Genomic DNA, 25,366 nt, shown 5'->3' with positions numbered 1-25,366 from the left:
GCTTGCAGCTGGAACAGCAGGTGTTATCAGCTCCAAATCTTTCTAGACTGGTTCAGATGCCCCTTCCAGGAAGCCTTCCCAGACTTGCACTGCAGAAGGAACCTCCCCCGTGCTGGGCTCCCACAGCACTGTGTGCCTACCATCATCCCAGCTGGGCTGGGTCTGACAGCGGGGGCTCTTCCCACCAGGGGCAGGGGCTTGGCCAGTGATCAGCCAGGGCTCCGCTCAGGGCAAGCTTCAACATGCACGAATGGGCGAGCGACGGAAGGAGCAAACGACCACCTGACTGCTGTTTCAAATGCAGAAGCTTTATTGATGGACCTGAGACAAAAACCTGATGTCCAAAGGGTGGGCGCAGGGCTGACGATGGGCCCCAAAGTCCCCAAGGTCCTAACCCAGTGCTGTGTCTCCCTCCTTCTCCTTCGGCCTTCCTTCCTTGTGCTCCTTCTCCAGTGGCCCACACAGATCCTAGAGGATGGGAGAGGAGAGCACGGTGATGGGAGGCGCTCTTGTGGGGGGCAGGGGGGGTGAGCTGCGGACTGTGGCGCCAGCTCAGGGACCTTGGGCCAGGCGTTTTCCCTCTCTGACCTCACTTCTCCACCTCCAGATGGGGGCTCGAGCCTTTACCAACAACTGGCGTTTACTGAGGACTTGCCAAGCCCCTAGGTCGATCTGATTCCTCACAGCCATTGTGCGGATGATGTAACTGAGGTTCGGGGCGGCCATGTGGCCTGTCCGCCATCCCCCAGCTACTAGATGGGGGGCCATCGGTGCTGTGTGCCCAGTCCTTGCCCGCGGCTCCTGGGACCGGGGCCGGGAGGGGGTTTAGGCTACTGGTAGTCACGGGACATGACCTCGAGTGGCCAACAGAGACCTTTTTATTTTAATAATAATAAAGTAATAAAAATAAAGCATTTCATGTATATCCAAAAAAGTGTAGCCCGCTCATCAGCCCTGTGATTTTAGATATTATTGCATAGGACACAGCCCTGAACAGGGGTTGAATGGAAAGCACTGGGGAGGTTATTATATAGGTAATTCCCAGGTATACAAAAATCGGGGTGGTGGTCCTGGACTTGGGGCAGTTTGGGTGATGCTAAAAAGCACAATAGCGACTCCTCATCCACGGGTGTCAGACGTCTGGGCGGTGGCCAGCAGGTGTCCACGGTAATTACTCTCGTGTGTTTCTCTGTCAAGTTCCCGCTGCCACCCTTTTTCCCCGCTGTTCCTCCTCCCTTCCAGTCCTCCCTGTTTCACAGGGACTTCTCCCTCTGGGGCCTCATCACCTGGGCCTCTAGGGAGCTCAGCTGTCCCTGCAGTGAGGCAGGTGCTTAAAAGTAGGACGTCCTGCCTCGCTGTGCAGCCATGGCCGGCAGCTCTCCCTCTCTGGGCCTCTGGGGCTGCCCCGGGCAGGATGGCCCTGACAGTGGCCACTGCCTAGTCCTCCCTGCCTTCACCTTTTTTGCATCGGTGTAACTGATCTCCGACTTCTGCATGCCTATGCACCCGATGGCTTCATGGAAAACTCTCATTTGCTCCTCGGTCACTTCCGGCTTGTCAGCTGCAGGACGGAGCAAGGGGGCTGGGTGAGCAGGCCCGGGGGCCTAGCTGGGACGCCGGGGAGGACAGGGGCTCTGGGGGCCCAGCCGCAGGGGCAGGTGGTCTGCTGGGTGAGGCCTGGGTGGGCTGTATGTTGGAGGGGTGCTTACCGTAGAAGGACAGACCCTTGTTCTGCTTGTCTTTCAGGTAGAAGCCAAACATGAAGATCTTGGGATCCTTGGTGAGCAGGAGATCGGCAAATACCTCTTTGCCGGACTCTGGAGAAGACAACCTCTGGGTGAGACCACACAGCACAGTGGTCCCGATCTCAGGCGAGGAGATCGTGTGCCCATGGCCCCACAGCGGTCAGTGAAGGCCAGGAGGTCACCTGGGCCACACGACCCTCGCTCCTACTGTGTGCCAGGCCCTGCGCTGAGATGTGGAATCGGGGGAGCCTCACGTGGACTGTGGCTGTCAGGGCCTTTGTCCCCATTTTCCAGATGAGGAAAGTGAGGCCCAGACAGGAGCCTTAGGGCTGCCCAGGGCTATTGGTGTAATCCCACCATGCTCCTACCATGTGCCCTCTCCAGGGTGATGGTGGGGACAGCAGGGGACTCGTTGCCTACCTGACACAGACAGCCACCCTCAGATCCCAAAGGAGAAAGAGCAGTTGAGAGAGGCAGGACCGCTGCCAGCCATGGGCTTGATTCTAGTGCTAATTACAGGCTGTGTGACTTCAGGGAAACTACTTGACATCTCTGTTTCTCTGTTTCCTCAGCCGATCACCGTCATGTCCTCCTAAGGTTGTTTATGAGTCTTAAGTGAGTTAATTCTAGTGCTTCAAACAGTGCCTGGCACATAGAGCTCAAATCTGTGGGCAGTTATTACTCAGTACTGCAGTGTGCAGGCCCTGGGACCTCGGACACGTAGGAAGAGGGTCTGTCCTGAGTTCTCTGTGTCTTTGCCCCAGCACTGCCCCTTTCGGCTGGCCTACCCACATGTCCCCATGACACACCCCAGTCCTCCTGCCTGAGGGCTGGTCCTCACCCTCTTTGGATACGGTCCCATTCTTCCGCTGGACCTTCAGATAGCTGGAGTTATAGATGCACCGGTTCCCACTAAAGCCAGACAGAAGAGGGGAGAAAAAGAGGAAGATCATCGAGAAGAAGTGGACAATCATTGGTCACTATCATCGAGGGGTAAGAGTTGGCGGCGACTAGTCTGCCCTTCCCATTCCATGGATGAAAAGGCTGAAGCCAGGAGGAAGGAGGGACTTGCTCAAGGTTTTCTAGAAGCTAGGAGCAGAAGCCTGGGGCTGGGGCTGAGCTAGCATGTGAGGGTCTTACATGCTTAGGTACTCTGCGAGCAGTATTGTGTCATCTGTATGGTTGAGAGCAAAGTAAAAGAAGGCCGAATGGATCGTTCTAGATGACTGGTTGAACTCCGGGTTGCGGAAGGCCGAGGCGATATAAAACCACTTGCCAGAGATCTGGGGAGAAGCCAAGAGCTGATGATAGAGGCCGGGAGCCGAATCCTCCTGCTAGCCAGCCAGGTAGATGCTCCCCTCCTTTTTGCACACAGGGAGACTGGGGCCCCAGGCGAGGAAGGGACATGCAGGAGCTCACTCTGAGGATCAGGCACCTCCCCCAGCCATTGGGTGGCCCCTTCTTGTCCAGGACAGAATGTCCCCTCTGAGGGACCTTGCGATGAGGCTTCTGAGTTTGGAAGTAGAAAAAAATGCCTCCAGAGGCTGGTCAGAATGTCACCCCAGGACCCAGGAGAGAAAAGGGCAGAATCAGGCAGAATCAGGCAAGGGGGCTGACCGCAAGCCAGCGGGAGAAAGGGAAGCCCAGGGAAGGAGGCCACCGTCCGTGGTGCTCAGGGGCCCAGGGACGCACCTGCTCCAGGGTGGCGTTGGTGATGGGCGTCGCTGTGAGGTTGGCACAGACTGGGCTCTGGGCGTCCAGCAGAGGAAGGAGGCTCAGGGCAGCGAGGGCCCAGGACAGCGCCATGCCTAGATGGAGGGCACGTGGAGTCAGGCCGAACTGTGGCTGGAGGGTAGAGTGACCTTTATAAGGAGATGTGGGCGGATCCCTGGAGCCCCCTTGTGACACAATCCGGCCAGCGCTTGCGAAATGCCAGCACAAATCCTTCCCTCCTTCCCCCAAAGCCGGCTGTAGCTAAAGCCTCCAAGCCTGGGTCTAATTCAGAACCCTGAGCTGAAGGGTTACTAGGGCCCCAAGGTCTCGCTGTCCAAAGCCAAGGTGGGTGTGCGCTGGAGCGGTGTTATTAAACATGTGTAGATTTCAACAGAGGGGCCTCTAAGCAAGCTCTGAGGGGTTTTTTTGTTTTGTTTTGTTTTGGAGGGTTTTTTTGTTTTGTTTTATTTTAAAGATTATTTATTTATTTGAGATAGAGCAAGAGAGAGCGAGAGCGGGTGGGAGGGGCAGAGGGAGAGGGAGAAGCAGGCTCTCCACTGAGCAGGGAGCCCCATGTGGGGCTCGATCCCGGGACGCTGAGACCATGACCTGAACCCAAGGCAGACACTTAACTGACTGAGCCACCCAGGCGCCCCTGTTTTGTTTTGTTTTATTTTAAAAGCTTTCATGTTTTTTTACACAATTCCTGTCCCACTGAGCACCCAGACTTGGGTGAGAGCCAACCATAAATCAAATGCTGAGGGCAATTTAGACGGTTCCCAGTCTAGGTGTAGTGGGGGTCGGGGATGTAGTGGAGGAGGGCTCCGGGGTCGGGGGGGGATGGCAAAATGTGGATTCTATTCCAACTGAGTGTGGTAACAACCGTGGGAGAACAGAAGTCCACTGGGGGAGGGGGTGCCAACCCAGCCTCGGAGGCAGGGATGCTTCCAAACGGAAGAGGCGTCATCTATTTCCAGTAAATGCGGTATTACCTGAACTAGCTCCCAATGTCTAAAACAAGAAATTACGCACGTGTGGTCTCCAGCCCCTGCCAGGGGAACAGGAAGGTGGCCTCTCCTGTCACCAGGAGGTGCCCAGCCCTGGACAGCACCCAGCACCGCAGATGAGGCTTCCACAGCCCGCCAGCATTTCTGCCAGACCGGGGCAGATCTTTAGCCCTATGAAGAAATACTTCCAAAAAGTCTTCTTACGTTACGCTTACAGTTTTATATCTTTATTCATTTCATAGATTTTGAGTCATTTTTCACGTTTCCGTGTAGTTACGGTTGTAATTTTAATATGCGCATACCCCTATCGTGCTCTTCCTAGATTCCAGCATACTTAATGATGTCTTCTCTTTATACCCATAGCATTTTATTTTATTTTTCCAGCTTTCTAGAGATACAATTGCCTATAGCATTTCATATTGTGATGTCTCCTTGGAATGCTAAGTTTCAGAAAGTGAACAAATCACTTTCTAAAATTACCCTACCATTCAAGAGAAAGAAAAATACGTCATGGACAAGACTACAGTATTATTCAAAATAGTCAAAAACTAGAAACAGTTCAAATGCCCGGCATCAGGAAAATGGAAAAACACATCGTAACGTTTTCATAAAGGGAATATTACTTAGCAATAAAAATGAACCAACTACTGGTATATGAGACAACATGAATGAATCTCCAAAACATTCTGCTGAGCAAAAGAAGCCAGACTAATCAAGCGCGTACTGTATGGTTCCATTTATAGAAAGTTCTAGAACGGCCAAAATGAATCTGGAATGGCAGAAATCAGACCAGTGGTTGCCTAGGGCAAGCAGGCAGTCTGACTGCCAGAGGTTGTAAGAGCACTTTCTGAAGTCCATGGCAGTCCTCCACATTTCTGCTGCAGGGGTGGTTATGCGCATAATGTACATTTGTGAAAACTCATTGAACCGCAAACCTAAAATGTGTGCATTTTATTGTATGCCAATTATACCTCAATTAAGTCGATTTAAAAAAAGAAAAAACTCTCTCCCCAAACAAAGAAGACAAAACACGTGACAAATCAAAAAACACGAACGCTGTTTAATGTGGTGCCAATTTGGCGAGGTACAGATGAGTCTCCTTCTCCACATCCTTGTCAGACATGGAATTCCCTTTCTCTTTCTTTTTTTTGCCAGCTCACTTAGTGTTTTGGATTGGCATTGCTCTAATTTGAGTCTTGAGAAAAGAAGCGGAGCTCGTCAGCAGGGAAGAGTGGAGGGGAGAGAGTGCATGGCGCATGAAGGACCTGGGGTCCCTGGGGCTGGGAGTGGGATGGCGTGGGAGTGACGGGGGACTGACGCTGGAGAGGTTGGCGGGAACTGAGCCTGCAGGGCATGGAAGCCGGGGTGGGAGTTTGTAGTGGACCCTGCAGGTATTAAGGGAAATGGAAAGATTTTAAGTGGGGTGGGAGATGAATAGATTTGCTCTTTACAAAGATCCCTCTGTCTGCAGTGGGGAAGATGGGGGGGCAGTCGGGGTAGGGGACCGGCTTGGGAGAGGGGTCGGAGGCTGTCGCAGTGGTCCCGGTGCGAGACAATGGGACTGCGGACAGACTGGAGACATTGCTTATCGCAAGGAGAAGCTGATGGTTACATGGATCTAACACCGCCATTACCCTGGGCCATCGGGGCTTCTGCCCAGAGCCCAGAGCTTTAGAGGATCTCACATATCACACACACACACACACACACACACAGCTTATTAAGTAACAGAGAAGCACCTCTGTCACTTGGGATCTGGGGTCTGGTGCTGGCACAAGAGTGACCCGTAGCCCTAACCCTCCTTCTTCACAACCAATGCTGGTCAGGTCCCAGGCAAACAATCCTTCCCTCTTCTACCCTGTCCTTGAATCGCATTTGGTGGCCCCATGTTTGGTGAGTAGCGTAGAGAGAAATGAATGCTTTCTCTTACAGCAAGTAAATGGAGCCCCTCTCCTCAGATGGAGTGAGGGGTCCTCACTGTCGCTCAGGTGCCCCTGGAGGTCTCCCTCTCCTCCCAAGAGGCTCTCCCAGTAGTTCCTTTAAGTGCACCCAGCACCCGCCCTGACACAGTACCATTTTCTCTGTCTTCTTACATTTCAAGGATGCTTTAGTACCTCTGTGGATCGAGCGTCTGCGCAGCCCTCCCTACCCGGCCCCTCCATCTGGTCCAGGCCCAATGTCAAGAGAAGTTCGACAGGAAATAGAATGAAAAGCAATCAGGGTCATGCAGGATGGTGAAGTAGCATCCTGGCTCGACCACTTGCTAGCTGTGTGACCCTGGGCAAGTTACTTAGCTTCTCTGTGCCTCGATTTCCCCATCTATAAAATGGGGATACGGAGAGTAGCTACTTTATCAGGTTATTAAGCAGATTAAATCAGTTCACATTTGTAACGTGCTCGTTAAAGGAGGCACACTTGTTTCTAAGAGTCCACCAGCCATAAGAACCATCACCGTCGGTTTAATGTCAAGCTGGGATAGGGAGAAAAAACAGACAGACTCCTGCGTTACATAAATATTTCCGGGATGGCAGGTTACATCCCACATCTAAAGACATCAAAATGCAAAAATATGTCGATAAGAGGTTCAAGAAAATAATATACTTTCCCCATTGGATGGATAAGGAAACAAATAGCTCAGAGCAGTCAGGTGAAAGGCGAGATTTAGATCATCAGGGGACTGCACCCATTGGAAAGGATCCGTCTTCTGAGAAAGCCACTTTATATGTGTTTCTCCATCAAGGCCAGGGCTGAGCTCTGTCTGACGACTGATTTGTGGTCTTCTGCATGAACAGCCACAAAGAATACGTCGGCAGAGCCAATGATCCTAATCAGGAACTTTGTGTCTGGGCTGAGGAAACACTCAAAAAGATTTGCTCATGTTCAAATCCTGTTTTGTGATCTTGGCCAACTTATGTAACCTCTTTGGACTTGGCTTCCCTCATCTGAAGAGCTGGCGTAGTAACACGTGTCTCAAGAGGGTTGTGCATGCGATGAAAACGTATCACACTCAGTAGGGCTCCTGCTCACAATAAGTGTGCAAGACACCGTAGCTATTATTTTGAAAGGTGCTGTGCTGAGTATTGGATTGAACCATATGAAACTGCATTTTTATAGAGCAGTTGAATATCATTCAGTGTCAGATGATTCGCCCCGCTATTACAGAACAAGAGCTCGGTCTATGGTAGCCAGCAGGGACGGGCTTAGCTCCCCCGTTTTGCAGAGGGAGAAACTGAGGCCCAGAGAGAAGGAATGAGCCACCCAAGACCACGTCCCCGTCAGGAAGCTGGGACTGGAATCCACCTGCTGGCCTCTCCCCTTCTTGCTTGCCCCTCTGTCCTTTTCCCAGCACAGGGCGGCTGGTCATTGGTGGAATGTGACTGTCCGTGGTGGTGGCTTGATTCATTGTGGACAGAGCAAACACAGGATTGGCCCCACTGGGAAGTCCACTCTGGCTGGGTCCTGACAGTTGTGCAATGGGGGACTGGGAAGCACAGCCACTGCCAGCCCCCGAAGAGCTGCCTCCTGGCTCCCTGACAACCTGCTACCTGCCCCTGCTGGGAAGAAGTTGGCCCAGCGTCAGAGGCCTCACGGGCCAGCTCCCAGAGGCCCTCCTGGAATGCCGACTGAGAGTTGTGAGGGTCACGGTTTTCACATAACCATCCTTCTCTTCCCCTCTGGAACCTTCCTCCCGACTCTCTCACCCCCTCCCGGGTCCTCAGAGCCCCGCAGAGGCTCCTGACGCCTCCGCAGCTCCGACCGTGGCGCAGACCTCTCTGCTGCCCTCCAGCCCAGCTGGCTGCCTCCTGGACAGCTCCACGGGGCCCCGCTGCAGCTCGAACCCAGCCCGGCCAAGCGAGCCCAGCCCCACTCTCCTGTGCAACCTGCGGCTTGTCTAAACCCAGCCCAGGACCCTGGGGCTCCCCACATCCTACCCCGAAGCATCATTTTGAACAGTGAGTATACTGTTCCCCAAATAGGCAGTGCTCCCTTTACTTCCCAGCCTTGGCAGGTGCTACCCCCTCCCCTCCCGGTGTCCTTCCTCACTGGGCAAACCGTCATTCAGCCTCTATCACTGATAGCCTCAGCTTGGGATGCTTAATTTCACGTGTCAAGTTAACTGGGCCATGGGGTACCCAGATATTTGGTCAAACATGCTGGGCGTGGCCGTGCATGTGTTTTTAGATGAGACTAACATTTGAATGGATAACCTGGGTAAAACAGATTGCCTCCTGCCTGCCAAGTGTGGGGTGGGCCTCATCCCATCTGTCCAAGGCCTGACTAGCATTGAAAGTCTGAATAAGAGAGAATTCCTCCCGCCTGACTGGTGGAGATGGGCATCAGTCTTTTCCTGCCTTTAGGCATGAACTGAAACCTTGGTTCTTCCTGGCTCCCCAGCCTGCCAGGCTTTACACTGGAATGATACCATCCGCTCTCCTGGGTCTTGAATGGGCCAACTCCCTCTGCAAATCTTGGGACTTGCCGGCAATCACAATCATGTTAGCCAATTCCTTATAATAAATCTCTTTACACACACACACACACACACACACACACACACACACATCCTATTGGTTCCGTTTCTCTGGAGACCCTGGTTAATACAAGGTGTCACCCCCTGACTATCCTCTGCTGAGATTGCATCAGCCACGCTCTCCTTTTGCTCCCCGCACCCCCAGCCCACCCAGTCTGGCCTCCTGCTGCCGGCTTTCTTAACCCTTAGCCACACAAGGTCCAACTCCTCCAGGGGCCTCCACCGGACTCAGAGCCCCTCAGACACCCTTGTCAGTCCTGTCTCTGGAACTCCAGTGCCCACATAAGGCTTGGTGCAGGGAAGGGGCTGCTGAGGCATGCTCGTCAAGGCAACGTTCCAGTGAGCCTTGTTGAACAAGCTGAGTGCCTCCAACATGCCGTACTCCCTGACTACAGCAGAGGACAGATCCATCCCCTGCCGTCACAGAGCTTCCTGCGGGGACAGAGACGTCCGAGTGACTGGACCTTCCCCTCTGGAAGCGGGATCCAACAGCGGAGCAAACTCTCTGGGGGTGACAGTATAGGGTGGACCTCAGGAAATAATTCAGTTGAAGCAGGCCATTCTGTCTCAGTTTCATTTCTGATTCATTTTCAAAGAAATAAAAAGAACATTCTTATCTCATTTCCAAGGTTCCCCCCCCCCAGTTTTGGAAACTGTTTTCCAGATTTAGGAAATAGCAGAGGGTCCCAATTCTTGGGACTTGAGCATGCACTAGAATCTCCAGGGAGGCTTAATAAAACGTCGATTGCTGGGCCCCAACCTGGGAGTCTGTGATTCGGTAGGTTTGGGTTGGGGCTGAAAATGTGCATTTGTACCCACCTCCCAGGGGCTGCTGGCTCTGCTAATCCCAGGGGGCCATAGTGAGCCCCACCTGTCAGCAGTCTTGGGTTTGAATCGAGGCTTCGCCCTGGCCTCGGCAGGTGAGCGCGGGCATTTCCCTGGGCTTTAGTTACCGTCTACGTAAAATGACAGGGTGTATCTGGGCTGTGGGAATCGCCAAGCCCTTCCAGACCATGAATTCTGGGCTCTGCGGACATGACTCTCCGAGTCCACCTGGTGCTCGCTGCCTGGGGCAGGTGCCAGGGTGCGGAGGGGAGGGGGGACCCGGCTGCATGTGCACTGGTGACCTGGAAAACCTGGAAACTTATAGCAAAGTTTTAAAACTAAAGAAAATTCCGGCTATGAATTCAACCGCTTATGATTTGTTCTTTCTCCTAGGGGAGAAGAGCAGAAAAGCTCTGGTTTATGCAAGGTCCCAGGGTGGGAGGACCAAGCTCAGAAAGGAAGAACTCCAAACCAAGGGCCAGGAGATACACATGCCAGGTCCAGCAGGTATAAATATGTCCTAACATGTCCCAGATATCGCATGGGGGCATACCTATGCTAAAATATTGCTATTATGTATCTGAAATTCACATTTATCTGGGTGGTCCTGTATACGTATTTGCTAAATCTGGCTAACGATCTCTCAGATTCTCCCTCCCTCCCAGGCAGGTGCTGTCCTGGCCTCTCTCAAGAATCTCATAGATAAGAAATGCTCACTTTGAAGCACTGGCCACAAGCTCCTCCAGATGGAAACAAGCCAAATGCCCATCAGTGGATGAATGGATAATCAAAACGTGGTACATCCATATAGTAGAACATTATCGAGTCATAAAACGGAATGAAGTACTGTATGGGTACATACCACAAGGATGAAGCTTGAAATCATGCTACCCGAAGAAGGTCATATATTGTGAGCTTTCTTGTGGCGGGGGGGGGGGGGGGGGGGCAGTGCTGGGAACAGACGTTGAATTGACTGAACTTTCCCATCTGCAAAACAGGAATCTGTTGATCTGAAATAGGATTCTTTTTGATGTGAAATATCCACAGCAGGCAAAGTTGGAAAGCAGGTTAGTGCTTTTCCAGGGGCTTGGGCAGAGGGGAATGGGGAGTGACTGCTTCACAGGTATGGAGTTTCCCTTTGGGGCGTTGAGAATGCTCTGGAACTAGATGGTTGCACAGGTTGTACATGGTGAATATACTAAATGTCATGAATGGTAAGTCTTCTATGTTACTACGCTAAAAAAAAAAAGGGAATTGCTCATGTTAACCTCAATATACCTCCTCCCTGTGTGTCATGGGTTGTATTGTGTCCCCCCAAAAACATATGTCGAAGTCCTAAGCTTATTACCTGTGCATGTGGCCTTATATGGAAATAGGGTCTTTGCAGGTGTAATCAAGTCAAGATGGGCTTATTAGGGTGGGCCCTCATCCGATAGGACTGGTGTCCTTATAAAAAGATGGGAACACGGAGCCGCACGGGAGAAAGAAGGTCATGTGACTCCAGAGGCAGAGCGACTGCGTTGCTCCAGCTAGGAGCTGAGTAACGCCTGGGGCCACCAGAAGCTGACCGAGGTAAGGACTGTCTCTTAGAAGCACCAGAGGGATCATGGCGCGGCCACCACTTGGAGTTCAGACTTCCAGCTTCCAGAACTGGGAGAGAATGCATTTCTGCTGTTTTAAGCCTCCAGGTTTGTGGTACTGTTACCAGCAACCCTAAGAAACAGATACGCCATGGGACCTGGACCCCCTCACCTTTAGCACTCACTCCCCTCCCCCTGCTCTGGTGCCGTAGCTCCCCCTACCCACCTCCTTCGGGGGAAGCAGCATCCTCTGAGCATCTTTTCTCCCCAGCCCAGCCAGAAACCTCCCTCCGGGCTTTTTAAAAACACATGGCCGGGTGCCTGGGTGGCTCAGATGGTTAAGCGTCTGCCTTCGGCTCAGGTCATGATCCCAGGGTCCTGGGATTGAGTCCCGCATCGGGCTCCCTGCTCAGCGGAGAGTCTGCCTCTCTCTCTCTCTCTCTCTGTCTCTTATGTATAAATAAATAAAATCTTAAAACAAACAAACAAAAAAAAATAAAAACACACGGCCACAGATGCATCATTCCATTGCCTCAGTTTTAAATATTTATTTAAAATCCAGAAGGGAAAAGGAGAAACAGAACCCACTGGGGTTTTAACACACTGACATGTGGACAGACATAAACGAGGACAGCAGAAAATTCCAAGAACGAGACAGAGGCCAGGCGGAGACTGGCCGGGGGGCGGGGCGGGGGGAGCGAGGGCTGAGATGAGGCCCGAGCTGCTACAACACACTTCCGCGGAGAGCGTCTTTGCTGGGGCGGGAGGGCGAGGCATACAGGAAGTGTCTGGTGGGGAAGGTGGGCCGGACTGAGGTATTAAATAATAAAAATCAAATCCAATTCCCAAAGAGACACAACTTTAGGTAAAAAAAAAAAAAAAAACAAGACACAGATAGACGTTCACATAAAATTTCCCCTTCTAGAAAAATAATTCCATACTTAAAATAACCTCAAAATCCAACCTGGGCGCTGACTGGTTCTCTGATAGAGGACAACTCAGATGACACTGAATCTCCCCATCACACTGAACCCCGAGATCCCCATAATTATTCTTTCTCCTCAGCCCACATTTACACTTGGAGCTAATGACGCCAGGTTTCTAGAAAATTTAATGACGATGGAAAAGCAAGAGTGATGGCCACATCTTGGAAGGGACAAGCTCCTGGAAGGGAGGATCTTAGGGAATGGTATGGGGCCTCGTAAGATGGCTCCAAATTGATATTCCACCTCCAAGGCCAGCACTGACCCAACACCGCTCTTACAACTGGTTTCTTCAAGGTCAAGTCTTCTCCCATGACTCTCCAGCCTAGATCCCACCTTCCAAGATAAGCCTAATTTCCCTCCAGGGCCATGAGAGGCCAAGGCCAAAATCCTTCATGCTTAGGCCTCCTCCTGCCTTAAGAGGACAAATATTTCAAAGTCCATAAATTAAAAGGTAAATCTTTCTGCTTCTGTTTCTGGCAGGTTTTTTTTTTTTTGGCTTTGCATTTTTTTTTCCTTTTTCCTTCCCCTCCCCCCACTTAGTCAATTACCTGATGAGCACAAGGGTGATACTAGGAACATTTTTAGATTCCCCCAACTTTGTCATTTGGAGGAGAGAGCAAAATGTGGATGATACCCCACATCAAAATGGTTCTTCAAAGTCTGTGGCAAAAATGGTAGCACCTTCAGAATCTTAAATAGGCTTTTTTTTTTTTTCCCTTAAAAAAATCACATACACTACGAGACAGTTGCGAGCACCAGCGATTTCACAGTGGGAGGTAGCTAGCACGGGCACCCCAGCCCCGAGGGTCGCGCCACCCCCTCCCGGCCTCCACCGCTTCCCACCCTCTGGCTGGTTCTTCTCCCACCTCTTTCCCGGGTGAAGAAATAGTAATGCACCTTCTTTGTGTTTGTTTAAATAAAATATATATACTTCTTTCCTTTTCTCCTTTTTCATGTCTCCTCTCTAATATTGCACATCAAAGCTCCCTGGCAGGGACCAGCTGGAGAGATGCCCCCTCCCCTCAAGCTGGCTGGAACATGGGGCTCTTTGGGCAGGAAGCTGGGGAGGACAGGGGTTGGCCGCGGGGCTGGGAGACAGGCCGCGGGGCTCAGGCAGCTTGCAGGCCCAGCTCGCTCTGGCTGGCTCTTTGGTTGGTCTTTGGGGCTGGGATCAGTTGGTCCCAAGGATACCCAGTTCCCTGCCACCCCTCCCCCCCCTCCCCGGCCACTTCTACCAGGCAGACAACAGCTGGGGCCTACCCAAGGATCCTTGGGCAGGTGAGCTGCCTCTCCTGGGCCCACCTGCCCCTAGGTCCCCTCCTTTTCCCTCCCCCTCGAGGCCTAGAGGAGCCAGGAGGTCAGAGGTCAGAGGAAGCACGCAGGTCCAACTTCGAGGCGGTACTGCTTCCCTGATGAGGCAGGAGGGAGGTTGTCCACGCTGATGATGGGCAGCTGCTGGGGGTCCTGGGTCCGGAAGGTGAAAAGCGTCTGATGCCAGCGCCCATCCTGGACCTGAGAGAAGGAAAGGGGTACACATGAAACCATCACAAACCTCATCATCAACGTGTGCATGTCCCCATCATCTTTCTCACCGTTTGTAAGGGATACATGGCATTTCACTGAAGCAAAGACCTGTATTGGTCCACTTCGATTGCTGCTACTATGTCTATTCTGGTAAGGAATGCTGTAACCAATGTCACCGTAGCTAAACTTCTGTGCACGCTCTTCTCCGCTTCTTGTTTCCCTAGAACAAATTCTAGAAGCAGCTGGATGGAAGGATACATACATTTCTGAGGCTGAGCGTATACGCTGGATATACGGGCATACCTCGTTTTATTGCACCACATTTCCTGACCTCCCCAGATGTTGTGTTTCTGATAAACTGACAGTCGGTGGCAGCCCTGCATCGAGCAAATCTGTCAGCGTCATTGTTCCAACAGCATTTGCTCACTTTGCGTCTCTGCGTCACATCTTGATAATTCTCACAACATTTCAAACTTTTTCAGCATTTTTACATTTGTTTTGGCGGCCTATGATCTGTGATTATGTGGCATATTTTTTAATTAAGATATGGACTTTTTTTTTAGGCATGATGCTATTACACCCTTAATAGACTACAGTATAATGTAAATATAACTCCTACATGCACTGGGAAACCAAAAAAATTAATTAGGCTTACTTTATTACAATATTCACGTTATTGCAGTGGTCCGGAACCAAACCCACAATATCTCTGAGGTATCCCTATATTTATACAGCTGCTGTCCTGAAAGCCTCTACCAATTTTTTCCCAAATAGCTTTGCGCAAGAGTGTTGGTTTCCCCATATCCTCACTAACATTGTGTATTACTAGTTTTGTTTAATCTTGCGAAGCTAGTTTTTTGGACAACTTTCTGACTCCCTCTCCACCAACAACCCACCCAATCTTAGGTATTTAAAAATAACCAAAAATGTTAACAGAAGAAATTAGCCTGGCCAGGATGGGGGCAGAGAGAATAGAAATACATTCTTTAACAAGCAGTCTCACAAGTAAGTAGAGTATCTATCAGCCTGTGGAATTTTTATGGCTGGATTTTCTCTCAGAAGTTTCCCAGAGAGGATAGTGAATAAAAAGGGTTTTATGAAACTGTTATAATAAAATTATTACACAAAGATAATAATGGTATGTATTTACTAATATTATACTAATACCACATACGATACTAATATACTAATGTAATATACTAGTATGTATTACACGAACTCTTATATACTATTTTATAATAAAAACACATCTTTTCAACTTGTCCATGCATGAGAGGCCTGTGAGGGGCCCCAAGGGTTACCTTGCAGCCATCCATTGATACTTCTGGCCGGAACTGACCCCCTGCTTCAAAGATCTGCCCATTCCAGGCCCGGAAGCGCACAGCCCGCTTGGCCGGGGTCTGGCCAGTGCCCTCCTGCCACACGGTCATGTTAAGGCAGTGAATGGTGATATGCTGTGTCACCTCAGAGCTTAGCAAGTGCAGAAAATTCATCTGGACCCGGCTGACAGCAAACTCGACCTGTGGCAGAGACGCAGCAGTGAGGTAGGGTCAGGCCGGCTGCCCAAGGCTCTCAGAAACCCTCCCCTCACTCTGGAGGGCACAGGGAGAAGCTCTTTCCTGGCAAGCATTTCCCAGCTTTGCTCCCAGACGTGTGCCCACTGGAGACACAGGGAAGTTGAGGTCTGTGTGAACCGGTCCACAGCCAAGGAGTAACAAGGAAGGGAAAGCACCAAGGCCAGCCTGAGTGCAGAGACGGATCTACGAGGGTCCTAAGTCACCTGATCCACCCCCCACTGCATGGGCACGCGGGAGTGGGGGTTTTCTCTGGAGCTGAGTTGGGAACCCAAAGCCCAGAGAGAAAGAGGAACTAGTGCAAGATCAAGAGGCTCTTCAAGTGCAGGAGAAATGAGAAGTGACCTCCCCAACCCTCAGAAAAGTTCCAAGACGCCAGAAACAGCAGTGACCTCAAACAAGGATGGGATTTATGGCTTCAGTGGGTGCCCTGAAAGCCCAGACGGTTGGTTTTTCTTTGTGTAATGCAAGCGCCTGATTGACGCTTTGATTGCCTAGGCAGCCACTTCAAAAAGCTTGCGATCTCGAATAAATGAAAAGCCCGTCAGTGGCCTCCGCGCTGAGCCTCCTTTGTTTTAGACTTCAAGATTGCCAAAGCTGGCCATTTGGACCACCTGTTTTTTTTTTTTCCTCTTCCTGTGCTTTAAATCCCCGCTGTCATGTTTTAAATTCACCAATTAAGAGTGAGCCTGGGAAGCCCTAAGCCCCCCACCCTGGACCCCAACAAAAGCAGAATCCCAGGCTCGTGCACACTCATTCTCTCCCCCAGCAAGCTGGCTGGGTGGCCTCGGTGTGCTGTGTAATTTCCAGGTCCTGTAAGTAACAAACCTTTATTTTTTCAAAGTTTCTTGATCGTGAAGGACATCTTGCAATCATGGTAAGACCCACAAGGGCTGGTCCAGCCACCATGTTGGTAATTTATAGGCTGAGACCGGTACAAAATGGTGGCCATTGTTCGTGATGGGGATGGCCACCCATGCACGTGCCCACTCAGGCCTCCCCCCTCTGCCAGCTGGGTGTGGCTCAGAGTCAGAGTCAGAGGGGGAAAGGCCTGGCTGGAGGGTCACTGGTGAGGTTACTGTGTTTCCTGCTGAATCCCAGTGCCTGATACAGTGTCTGGCACATGGTAGGGACCCAGCAAGACTTGCTGACCAGCTGGCCCACACAGAGATTCTCAAAACCTGGGTCTGACCCAGTCAGCCTAAGGCACCTCCTGGAGCCTCCCCAGGAGGGCTGATGGGATGGGATGGGTCTCTGGGTCCCTGCCTCCCCTACAGGCAGGTGGCTCCTCTCCCTGGAGCCTGAATCCTCCCATATGGAGGACTTGCCGCCCCTGCAGACCCGCAATCCACCATGGGGTACCCTGGGTGGGGGAGCGGTGGCACCCCACTGCCACCGCCCGCCCTGGCTTGCTGCTGAGCTGCCCTGAGCTACCTCAAGCGCTCAGCCCAGAGACAGGCACTTGAAAGCAGACATCAAACATTAGCTAAACCCTGCATACATACCTTGGGCACCATGACTTAGCTTGTACTGATGGTCCCTGGTTCTCCAAGCCCGGCCAGCTTGGCCAACTACGCTGGTTTTTTTTATAAAGATTTTATTTATTTATTTGACAGAGAGAGACACAGTGAGAAAGGGAACACAAGCAGGGGGAGTGGGAGAGGGAGAAGCAGGCTTCCCGCGGAGCAGGGAGCCCGATGCTTGATCCCAGGACCCTGAGATCATGACCTGAGCTGAAAGCAGACGTTTAACGACTGAGCCACCCAGGCGCCCCAACTATGCTGTTTTAGATATTGGCCGAAAGTTCTATTTGAAATAAAAACCATTAACATCATACATCTTGAAAGGGTGTAGAAACCACGGATTTAGAACAATTCATCCCCCGATTCGTAGATGAGAAAACCGAGGGTCACAAAGAAGCCTCGCAGCAGGACAGTCAAGGCTCAGACCAAAATTTGGGTGGGCGGTGGCCCAGGGCCTGGTGGGTGTAGAGGGGGCCAGTCGGCGGTGGATGGGGAGCAGACAGGTACCTTGGAGGCCGTGATGGGCTTGAGACACGTTTGTCCACCATGGGTGAAGTTGCAGGAAACTTCGATGGTGTCGGACGAGCAGCCAAGGTTTGGATCCACCCAGTAGGTACCTGCAGGCGGTGTGGAGGGGGGATGGTACAGGTATGTGAGGGGGAGGGAGCCCAGGGCCCGGTTCTGCAGGTGAACCCCAAACCTTGGGACCCACTGAGCCCCAGCTGGGCCTGAAGTCGGGAAAGGATTCCAGGAGCCACTGAGATGGAAGGACAGGCTGTGGGCAGAGTTCACAGCAGGCAGAGCCCCTGGGGGGGCCATGCGGCTGAGCACTGGCCCACACTGCTACTGTGAAGGGGCCATTTTACAGAGGGGGCAGCTGAGGTCTGAGAGAGGCTGAATCACTAGCCCAAGGCATTTAGGGCTCATCTAGTTAAATGGGTTCTCCCCCAAGGCTAGTGATCCTCCTAGGGGCTTGCCTGGGGGAGGAGGGTAAATCAGGCCTCCACCCCACCCACTGGACACCTGTGCTGGCATCTGGTTTCCCCACTGGGCTTCCAAGGGATCCAAAGGCCCCACAGCCGAAAGAGTGGGACAACCAGCCACTGGTCCACCTTCTTGTCAGTGGAGGGAAGAGGTGTGGACAGAAAGGGGTGAAATCCTGGCTCTCAGGGCATCCATGACAGCCCCCTCCCCCAGCCCCCTGTCCCCTCCTGGCCCTTGGGGGCTTGTCCTGCCGAAGCTCTTGTCTCCTTGCACTGAAATGGTTGTCCCCAGGTTGTAGATCTGCAGGCTCTGAAAGGTAAAACCACTCACCTCCACCCCAGGAGGCACGAGGTTGGCCATATGGTGTGGCTCAGTGACTGCTGAGCGGATAAGGGACTGCCTCATGTGCCTGCCTCCCCAAGGACAGAAACTTGGCCCCAATGAGCCAAGACTTGAATGGTCCCTCTCCTCAGCCCCTCCTGGAACTCCCGTGCACCGCCTGCTCCACCCCTGGGGCAAGAAGCCCTCTCTTCAGACCCCACAAGCCCTCATACCATCCACCATCTTCTGCTCACAATCCATGAGGTCCCGGCAGACCCGGGCGGGGTTCTCTTTGGTGCCCAGGGGCGTCTTAATGCTCTGGATGAGGTTGCTGAGGTAGTGTAAGGTTTTAAAGATCTCCCCTCCCTGGTCCAGCACCAGCCGGTCTGGATGGTTGTAACCCTGTCATGAAGAGAGAGGGGGTCTTGGCCTGGCCCAAGTTCCTAGGGGCATGATGGGGCTCCTTTCACTGGACAGATAAGGAAACTGGGGGCCAGGAACCGGGTGGGGGCTGCGAGGGTACAGGACACTCCGCAGTGGCCCCAAATCCCTCCAGAAGGGGTCAGTGGAGGTCTTTCCACTGACCACCCCCAGGCTGGAAGGAAGACAATGGGCTCTTCCAGGCTGCCCTTTCCCTGGACTGTGAATCCTGAGAGCCGACTTAGTATCAACTTTGCCCAGGCCCCAGCGCAGGAAACCAATGAGCTATGGAACTCTCGGGGCAGGCCACGTGGAGGGCACTGACTATATGCGAGCCGTCCCTTCTGTCTCCCCGGGGAAGGGATCCCATGTGGGCAGTGGTCTCGGGGTACCTCTGCTTTCAGTGCTCCATTTGTGTCCATCCATGTCTGGAAAGCTGCTCCCAGGTCATCTTGCTGCTGTGCAAAGAGAAGACAGGGTGTGTATCCTACCCCTCAACCCCAGGATCACCCAGACTCACCAAGAGAGAGAGAGCCCCAGGGTCTGAGGAGGAGCTCCCCAACCGCCTTCCTGGGCCAAGTCACCTGCCTTCTGTGTAACTCTCTGTCCTTCCCCCACTTACAAAGAGAGTCAGAGCTGACCTATCCACTCCCTTTCTCCAGGCACTTCCACAGTTCTTCATGACCCACAGTATTAAGTCCGAACTCCTCCATGTGGTGACAAGACCTGGCCTGAGTGCTGTGGCCTCTGGCCCAGCCTCTCTTCTGTTGCCCGCATATGCTCGATGCACCAGACACACTATTGTACTGCTAAGTTGCTAAGCAGCATGCTCTGTCTGGCCACAGGGCCTTTGCACATGCTGTTCCCATAGCCTGGAACATTCTTCTTTCCCTCCAATGCTCCATCTGCCTATCTACTACTCCGGTGGTTCTCAATCAGGGGCAATGTTGCCCTGTAGGGGACATCTGGTTGTATCTAGAGACTTGGCTGTCACAACTGGAGGACGGGGTGCTCCTGACATCTAGTGGGCAGAGGCCAGGGATGCTGCTAAACATCCTACAATCACTCGCAGCAAGGAACCACCTGGTCCCCAAGTGTCCATAAGTGCTGCAGTTGAGAAACCCTGCCCTATACTCATCCTACAGATGTCAGCTACCATGGGAACTCTCTCCTGGTGCTCTCGCCCCCAAGCTGGGTGCAGCCCCTTTCTCTGTGTAACTATCTCATACTTGCACCTCCACCCCTAGCACAGGGCTTGCCAGAGGCGGTCTTGCTGTGAAAACAGTGACAGGGACACTCTGACATTGAGTAAAGCCCAAGAGGTCCAGAGCCCAGACACCAGAGGTATTTCTCAAGTTCAAATCTCAGCCTTGCTACTTGCTGACTGCAGGATCTGGGCAGGTTGCTTACCGTCTCTCCGCATCAGTATCCTCAGAATGGGCATGAGAGTAACACTCTCAGAACCTTGAGAGGAGTAAGTGAGCTAATCCAGGAGGAGCACGCCTAACAGTGTCCACCTATCACAAACACTCAGTATGTCCGCTACCATGCAAAAAATTCAAAATCCTCCAATTTTCCTTTTTTTGAGAGGAAAAGGGTTTTTTCTGGGTCTCTTCACTTTGCCCTAGCTGTCTGGCTTCCTTAGTGATGAGAAGGGCTAGGGAAGGTGTGGAGGGGAGGCCAGGGCCGACAGTTCGTTTTCGTGGACGATGCCTGGGGGCCGGATAGTGAGAAGCTGAGAGATTAGGAGAGCAGAGAATCCGAGTGGCTTGTGGCCTAAGGGCTCCTGCTCAGTTCCCCTCAGCCACCGCGGGGGGTGGGGGGGAACGCTGTCAGGGCCCGACTGTAACCCTCAACCAGTGCAGTGGTAACACAGGGAGGGACCCCTGGGTGGGGGGGGAGGGGGGCTTGGGAGGGGCCATACTTTCAGGGACGTACCCACCAGGGAGGAAAACAGCCTCCCTCCTCCAGTCTGACCCTCTTTGGACTCAGAATCTGAGGACACCCTCTAGGATACTGTGATTTATAATAGCGATTTGGTCTCTGACCCTCTTCCTGGCACCGAGCTCCTAAAACCCCATAAAAGTATTGTCATGTTAATGAGGTGACTCTTGGAAAGTCCCTAGGTAACCAAAGGATAGGTGCCGGATTGCCCAGGGAAGCAACCTTGTGATAGGTGGCTTGGAAACTTCAGTCCCGACCCCTCACCTCCGGGAGGAAGGGAGCAGGGATGGAGGTTGAATCAATTACCAGTGGCCAGTGATTTCATCCATCATTGCTTATGTAATGAAGCCTCCATGAAAACCCAAAAGGGTGGTATTCAGAGAGCTTCCCAGCTGGTGATCGCGTGGAGGTTTGGGGAGAGTGGCCACCTGGAGAGGGCCTGGGAGCTGTGAGCCCCTACCTCATGCTTTGCCCTGTGCCTGTCTTCCATCGGGCTGTTCCTGAGTTATTATTATTATTTTTTTATAATAAACCAGTAAGCTAGTAAGTGATGTATCTCTCTGATCTAAGAGGCACTCTAGCACATTCACTGATGCCAGTGAGGGGCATGGGAACCTCAGTCGGTCAGAAGCACAGGTGACAAGCTGGCATCTGGGGTGGGCAGGATGGGGAAGGAGTCCTGTAGGATCGTGAATGCTTTGTCCTGGTGCACAGTGTCAGAACTGAGTCGAACTGTAGGACACCCAGCTGGTGTCCCACAAGTGTTCCTCGGTATGGGGAACACCCACCCCCCCCAAGCTTGAATTGACACCAGAACCTATTTAGACCTTCGGCAATCAGCCATTCTGTACCGAGGGTGCTGACAGGACCAGGAGCTCAGCCACTGGATCGGCTCCCTGGGTTCACAGTCAGGGGTGCATCCTGCCTAAAACCGGGAATCCCCACCCTCTTTCTGCTGCTGTAGAGTCCAGGGTCCGGGATGGAAGGACAAAAGCTCACGGGCATCCCTGGGCCTAGCTTAGGGTTCTAGCTATTGTGACCCAGAAAAGAGGTCAGCTGCCAACCGCCCCCCCACCCTCCCAGGCCTTACCCCAAATAGGCAAAAGAGAACATTCTCCAACTTACAAAGTGGATAGGGCTCCCTGGCGGACCCTGCAAAAGAAGAGGCTCAGTCACTATTTGAGAGGGACTGGGTGCGGGAGTCCCAGGGGCTGTCAGGAGCCTGGAGGGGCCATCCAGGCACGAGAGGATGTGTAAAACTGGTCTCTGCTCTTCTAGAGGCCTGGTCCAGCCAGGGCTGCTCTACGCTCTCCTAGAAGTCTGGGGAAGCTTGTGAGGTCAGGGCCAAGACAAGCACCTGCCAGCAAAGCCCTGGGTCTCATTCAAAGCTCCACCTCCTGCCCTGGAGTTCCAGGAGCCCTGAGCGCAAGTACCTACCGGTGGGCCAGGCCGCCCTCTGGGACCAGGAGGACCCTGGAGGAAGAGAAGAACAGTGAGGCCTTGGTCAAAGGCCTTCCATCTTCCCCACCCCAGGCCTCCTCGAGCTGATCCGAGACCCTGAGACAGTGGTGCCTCCAGCACAGAGGGGTACCGATGGATGACTGAGGTCCAGAGGGAAAGAACACGCCTGAGGACTTCGGTGGTCATGGGTAGGGGAACCCAGAGGGCCCACCCTGCCCCACTCCCCCAGCCCACCAGCCCCCGTACCGCAGCCCACTCACCCTCGGACCTTGCAATCCCTGGAGGAGGACAGAAGCAGAGAGAGACAGTCAGGGAATCAGACTGAGCCTTGCCCTCCATCCCTCCGCCACCCCTCTCCCAGCCCTCCCCTCCCCTCCCCTCCCCCTCCCCCAACCACTGCAGCACCGCCTCAGCAGCCCATCAACTCACCCAGTCCCCTCGGCTGCCTTTGTCACCCTTTGGACCCTGCAATAAATCATGGCCCCATAACAGAGGACTCAGAGAGGAAGTTCTAGTTCCCAGATGGGGAAACTGAGGCTCAGGCTGGCCCTGGGTCACAGAGACAAGTTTGCCCCCATAGTCTTTCTGGCCAGCCCCCTACACATACCGGGCGTCCCGAAGGTCCCAGGATTCCGAGGGGCCCAATGATGCCTTCCTTTCCCTAAAGGAGAGAGAAAGGTTTGTGTGTCCTCATCCCAGGGCCTGGGAAACAGAGTCACGGAGACAGGAGAGGAGATGGCAGCCTGAGTGTCCCATGGTGATGGAAAGGAGACTTCCTCAAGCAGGGGCCAGGCCATGCACATTCTGGGTCCCGAGTGCCTTTGGGGGCCTATGGGAGGAGAAAGGGGGAGGGTGGCAGCCCAGCTAGCAGGACCGGCAGAAGCAAGGGGATGCCAACGGGGATGGAGGCCTTGGGCAGAGGGGGCTCAAGCCTGAAAGAGCAGGAGGAGCAGGGCAGGCATGCACCCAGCTGACGGCTGGCCAGCCTTGGGCCTGGGCGACTGTCCCCGCTAGGACAGACCAGGAGAGGACTCACCATCAAGCCAGGGGGCCCCCGAGGGCCCTGGATGCCTTTCAAGCCAATGTCTCCAGGGGGGCCCTGTGGGAGGCAGAGGAAGGGCTGTCTGTGTCTGGGTGGCCACTGGGTCGGGCCTCCAGCAGCTCCATGACCCCTGGGGGCTGGCCACACTTTGTCCTCCCTGTCAAGAGAGGCCTTACCTGAGAGGTTCCGGGAAGAGTAACAAATGTCCACAATTATTAAGCAGGTACCAGCGTGCTGGCTCTGTGCTATATGGTATAAGCTCTGCTCTCACTTCCTTGTTACAACCCTCTATAGTTATCCTACCCATTTTATAGCCGTCAAAACTGAGGCTTGGAGATACAAAGTAATTTGCCTAATGCTCAGAGCAGGTAAACTGAGGAGCCGGGCTTAAAACCCAGGTCTGCTGGATTGTGGGTTCTGGGGACCGAGGATGTTCCTGCTTGATTCTGGCGGCTTTCCAGCCCCCACTGTAAGTGCTCAAGAAATCTTTGTTGAGTGAATACATGGATAAACGACCAAGGAGGTGGATGGATGGAACCCCAACAGGAACAGTGAGGAGTGGGAATTTGTACCTTGGGTCCGAAGAGGCCAGCCATTCCGGGGAAGCCCATCTCGCCAGAGTCACCCTGCGGGGAGAGCAGAATGAGATGGGGTGAGTGGGGCCAGGACAAGGACGCCCAGCCAATCACCCAGGATCCCTGGGCCTGCCTCCTCCCATGGATATTAGCGACTCCATCTCTAGGCAATCAGATGAGGGTGGACAGCTCACATACTAGACACCAGTCAGCCTGGGCTCAGAGAGGGCAGGGGCCTCTGCCCTCTGTCACATGAGACAGTGGAGGCCAGCTCAGGGATTCCATGAGGAAGGCTCTAGAACACTTAGGACCTCCTGTCCCAGGTCTTCAAGGAAGAGAAGGAAAGGACCTGCAGGCTCTTTCCCCCATCACAAAGGCTCTATCAAGGACTGTGTCCCTCAGAATAAGCCCATTAGCTGTGGGACTCTACGTACCAGGGGCTTTGCATGGACCACCACGCATGTGAGTTCCTACTTCCGCCCGGGGAGGCACAACACACCCCGTTCACAGATGAGAACACTGAGTCTCACAGAGAGCAGGAACTTGCTCATATCCACACAGATGCCATTGCGGGGAGTGATTGGGTGTGAACAATTCTGGAGGCCTGGATTCTATGGCAGGGGCATGCTTAACTTTTAACGAAACTGCCCAGCCCGTTTCCAATGCGGTTGTACCATCTTACATTCCTGTGAGCAGAGGAGGAGAGTTCCAGTTGCTCCACATCCTTGCCAACACTTGGTCTGTTCACTCTTTTAAAATCTTTACCATCCTGGGGCTCCTGGGTGGCTCAGTCAGTGACTCATCTGCCTTCGGCTCAGGTCATGATCTCGGGGTCCTGGGATCGAGCCCTGCATCGGGATCCCTGCTCAGCCGGGAGTCTGTTTGTCTCTCTCTCCCTCTGCCCCTCTCCCTACTTGTGCTCTTTCTCTCTCTCTCAGATAAATAAAATCTCCAAAAACAATGAAATGTTTACCATTCTAACAGGTGTGCAGTAGCATCTCATTACGGTTTTAATGAGCATTTGCCTCATGACTAGTGATATTGAGCTTCTTTTATGTGCTTAGTTGTCATCTGAACAATCTTTTCAGAAGTGTCTGTTCAAGTCTTTTGCCTAATTTCTTTCTCTTTTTTTTTTTTTTTGCCTAATTTCTTTATTGGCCTGCTTCTTTTCTCATTATTGGGTTTTGAGAGTTCTTTACATATTCCAGATACAAATCCTTTACTAGATCTATAATTTGCACCTTCTCCTAGTATGTAGCTTGTCTTGTCATCCTCTTAACAGCGTCTGTCCTTTGAGGAGCAAAAGCTTTAAATTTTGATAAAGCCCAATTTATCAATTTTTTTAACGGATCATGCTTTTGGTGTCATATCTAAGAAACGTTTGTATAACCCAAGGTCTCAAAGATTTTCTTCTCTGCTTCCTTCTAAAAGTCTCAGCATTTTGGGTTTTACCTTTAGGTGTATGATCCATGTTGAGTTTATTTTTGTACATGGTATAAGGTATCCAATTGTCACCGCACCACTTGCCAGAAAAGACTATTCTGTAACCACTGAGTTGTTTTTGCAACTTTGTCAAAAAGCGGTTATCCAAGGACGTGTGAATGTATTTCT

The 25,366-nt window shown here is 52.6% G+C and overlaps 2 protein-coding genes across 4 annotated transcripts in view; both read right to left on the bottom strand.

Annotated features, from left to right (window-relative positions):
- Positions 1–287: 287 nt before the first annotated feature.
- Positions 288–3,585, bottom strand: LOC118554434 (alpha-1-acid glycoprotein 2-like). The gene is made up of 6 exons (XM_036121909.2): positions 3,438–3,585; positions 2,886–3,028; positions 2,587–2,657; positions 1,710–1,817; positions 1,458–1,561; positions 288–468 (listed from the first exon to the last, which is right to left on the bottom strand). Exons 1-6 carry the CDS (start codon positions 3,549–3,551, stop codon positions 391–393), a joined length of 618 nt encoding a protein of 205 aa, XP_035977802.1. The 5' UTR covers positions 3,552–3,585; the 3' UTR covers positions 288–390.
- An 8,339-nt stretch (positions 3,586–11,924) lies between these two features.
- The window catches only part of COL27A1 (collagen type XXVII alpha 1 chain), a 135,992-nt gene continuing 122,550 nt past the window's right edge, over positions 11,925–25,366 (bottom strand). For 2 of the 3 annotated variants that reach the window (XM_078061643.1, XM_036121912.2), the window contains 12 exons: positions 23,753–23,806; positions 23,175–23,237; positions 22,746–22,799; positions 22,568–22,603; positions 22,399–22,416; positions 22,115–22,150; positions 21,803–21,829; positions 19,126–19,191; positions 18,547–18,715; positions 17,516–17,625; positions 15,213–15,431; positions 11,925–13,899 (listed from right to left, as the gene is read on the bottom strand). In XM_078061643.1, coding sequence (XP_077917769.1) covers positions 13,753–13,899; positions 15,213–15,431; positions 17,516–17,625; positions 18,547–18,715; positions 19,126–19,191; positions 21,803–21,829; positions 22,115–22,150; positions 22,399–22,416; positions 22,568–22,603; positions 22,746–22,799; positions 23,175–23,237; positions 23,753–23,806 — 999 coding nt within the window. In that variant the 3' untranslated portion in view covers positions 11,925–13,752. The remainder of the gene's footprint in view (positions 13,900–15,212; positions 15,432–17,515; positions 17,626–18,546; positions 18,716–19,125; positions 19,192–21,802; positions 21,830–22,114; positions 22,151–22,398; positions 22,417–22,567; positions 22,604–22,745; positions 22,800–23,174; positions 23,238–23,752; positions 23,807–25,366) is intronic. The other variant, XM_036121913.2, reaches the window with a different exon arrangement.

This window comes from Halichoerus grypus, chromosome 14, assembly GCF_964656455.1.
Source record: "Halichoerus grypus chromosome 14, mHalGry1.hap1.1, whole genome shotgun sequence".
NCBI lineage: Eukaryota > Metazoa > Chordata > Mammalia > Carnivora > Phocidae > Halichoerus > Halichoerus grypus.
Note: the sequence above shows the minus strand (reverse complement) of the source record. Positions and strands in the feature narration are given on the sequence as shown.